The 3,097-nt window shown below is 37.9% G+C and overlaps 1 protein-coding gene across 1 annotated transcript in view; it reads left to right on the top strand.

The window, feature by feature from the left end:
- Positions 1-1,109: 1,109 nt before the first annotated feature.
- LOC145407395 (uncharacterized) overlaps positions 1,110-3,097 on the top strand; it is a 110,326-nt gene continuing 108,338 nt past the window's right edge. The window contains exons 1-2 of the mRNA XM_080278332.1: positions 1,110-1,149; positions 1,273-1,397. Coding sequence (XP_080134458.1) covers positions 1,110-1,149; positions 1,273-1,397 — 165 coding nt within the window. The remainder of the gene's footprint in view (positions 1,150-1,272; positions 1,398-3,097) is intronic.

The following is a 3,097-nucleotide window of genomic DNA, read 5'->3' as shown; positions in this document are numbered from 1 at the left end:
AGATCTGAAGACAAAGGTGCAGAGGAAAGCATGGGTACATTTACATTCGCTAACGGCATGCTTAACTGTAACCAAATACCTTTCAGATAAGAAGAGGGACGACAACAACATTTCTATAAGTTAAATAGATAATAATAAATGTACATAAAAATATTATACCAGATTAGTTTCTTCATTACCGATGCTAAGTTTGCCGGATTAAATAATTGTACACTATATACCAGAAGGTAAGTTATTATTAACTGTAATTGTTAGAAATGTCTGAAAGAAATGTTTTAGTTGGCCGGTTGGAAAAAAATTATGATCATTTCAAAGACTGACATTCCGTTACGATGGTTAAGGTTTATACCGAATCATGTTCCTTCATTAAAAAAATCAGTAGCACATTTGCAAGCCTGGTTAATTATCAATCATACAAAATGGCAGCTCTGTTGCCGGTCCACTGGTGACCAATTTGCATCAAACACGAACACGATTCATAGTAGCAAAGAGCGTTTGGAAAACTTTACAAATGTGGTACTGCAACTATATCACTACTCTTAATAAAATGTAGCACACTATAACTACTTGCTACCAGAGAAGTAGCTCCGTTATGTGGCATCATCATTTGTGGTGCTGCAACTCCTGTCACTGGATATTCACTTGTGTATGCTGATTCTTATTGAAGTGAAGAAATAAGAAGTAATTCACTTATACCTGAAGCAGTGATATAATTATGTCTGGAGAGACTGGCAAAGGTAGTGAATATCAGATGATCATTATATAAAGACAACGGTTACACTATTCCTTAGTAGCGATACCTCAAGGACGAATACAGTAACCTTTGCTATGGGCAGTTACATTAAGATACTTCAGTAGCAGGGTACCATGCAGATTTAATTCCCTTGGTTATGGTAAGAACACCATTATCACAACTGTGAAGGTAAGTGTAATGCGTTCACATCTGTTCTTTTTGTGAAGTACATGCAAAAACTTGTCAATAACACTTGACACTGCTAGTTGAATCAATTTATCCTCCTCCTCCCCCCCTTTTTTTAATTCTTATTCCTTCTTATTTCTTCATGTCTATGTCCATTTGACCTTCCCAGCAAATAGGAGTCGCCCTCAGGATGGCACAGGCCTCCGTCCATTACCAGGAGCATCTCGGAGGTCCAGGCTTTTATGATCGGTTAGGACTGTCGAGAATTACTCGATAAATTTCGATATCAATGAAATAACTTTATTAACCTTGCACTTTCGTAGGTAACATAAATCTTTTCTTTGACTCGTCAGATGTCATTAGATCTGAGAGTCTGACTCATGCCGCACTTGTCAACATGCTGGCCACAGAGACATGTGGCCGCCACTCAGTCCTCCTGCTGTCAGACGGCTCAGCGTGGGCCACCTCGGTCTTTAAGGTTAGTTACATTATGGTATGCTATTGTTTTTCACGCATCAGCCTGAGTAGAAACACAAATGGCCATTTTAAAGAACCTAAAATACGCCGGAGTGCCTTGAAACTAGTGTGTTTGAACTTACACCCTGTATTACTGCTGCATTTTAATGGCCCTGCAAACAATATTTCTTATATTAAAATAACAATGCAAAGATTTTACCATTCGTGAAGCTGAGGATGAAACAAAAGATGTTAGAATAGTTACTGCCTAATAATAGACATTAAATTATATTTCATTTGCACGTTACGGTATCTAGCCATACACTGCCACATCCCACACTGTTCGGGTGCCGAGCATCTTATTTTCGTTGAGTCACATGGAGGAATTATTCTCACGATACGGAAATAGTGACTATCGAAAACATGCAACAGGTTCCAGTTAACTAGTACGGTCTTCATATATATATATATATATATATATATATATATATATATATATATATATATATATATATATATATATATATATATGCAGAGAGAGAGAGAGAGAGAGAGAGAGCATACAGTGCCTAATGCCACCACACTTCAGTCAGGTTTCTGTGTTATATCTCACATTGCCATACCTCACACAATCGAAGACTCACACTTCGTCATCAACTGTGCATTTCTTCATTTAATAATATGTTGTCAGGAAAGGATAACTGTAACTCTAATGTTAAGTACTAATGTTAGAGCCATGCAAGAATATTCTAAATATTGTAAAACTGGATATTCTAAAACTTAACTTGAGCAGTTGCAGAAGAAAAATATTAGGAATTAGATGCAATGCAATGTTCTCTGGCTTAAGTTTACGCTTCACCTGACTAAATCTGTTATTTATTAACTAAGACAGTTCAGTAGGAATTTACCCATCATTCAAGAGAATTAAGATTAAATGCTTACACCTTTGACACAGTGCACAACAGAACGGAAGTCATTAACATAAACAAAACACAGCGACTAACTTGTACACAGATCCACACCCAAAGTTATTCCGGTGAGTGAAGAACATGAGGCTGCAGTAAAATATTAGTAACAGTATTATTGCCAAAAACTACGCATGGTTACACTATCGTCCGTCGTGCAGTTAAATGGGTCAGAGAATTCTTCTGATACTCCACCACTCCAATGAGCAGTTCATACCCGCATGCAATCAATAAAATCTACTCTTATCAATATTATAATTGAACCAATAGAGAACAGAACATGTTCTGCTAGTTTTTTTGGTATCATTGGCCTTTACTAACAAAGTTAAAGTATTCCAAATAATATGGGCAATTAACAACGATACAAGGCGTTGACAGGGAGCCAAAATGTGCTGCCGCTGTGAACCGTGGGTGGAGCTAAGCAGCTTTGGCGTCTACCCGGGAGCCAACCTCTTTATAATTTCCTGCACGTCAACCTGTGGGAGGACCATGTCTGGCCCTGGCGAGATACTGTCTATTACAAGAGGGCGCCGCGCCGGTTCCTTGGACGGTGTACGCACAGTAGAACGGCTATGAAAGTACTTGTGTACCTGTGGTTGACGGGTCTACTTCTCGAGACAGATCGGGGTTAAGCAATAATAATTACAATGATACACACATAAGCAACTCATTATCACACACAAAAAAAACTGACGAAAGTTTTGTCAGACATTTGCTTTGCAATAATATCATACGACCATAAAAGCAAATATTACAA

This window comes from Coenobita brevimanus, chromosome 8 (assembly GCF_032717465.1).
Source record: "Coenobita brevimanus isolate Jiangsu-jjx chromosome 8, ASM3271746v2, whole genome shotgun sequence".
Lineage (NCBI taxonomy): Eukaryota > Metazoa > Arthropoda > Malacostraca > Decapoda > Coenobitidae > Coenobita > Coenobita brevimanus.
The sequence above is the reverse complement of the archived record's forward strand: the minus strand, read 5'-3'. Positions and strand labels throughout refer to the sequence as shown.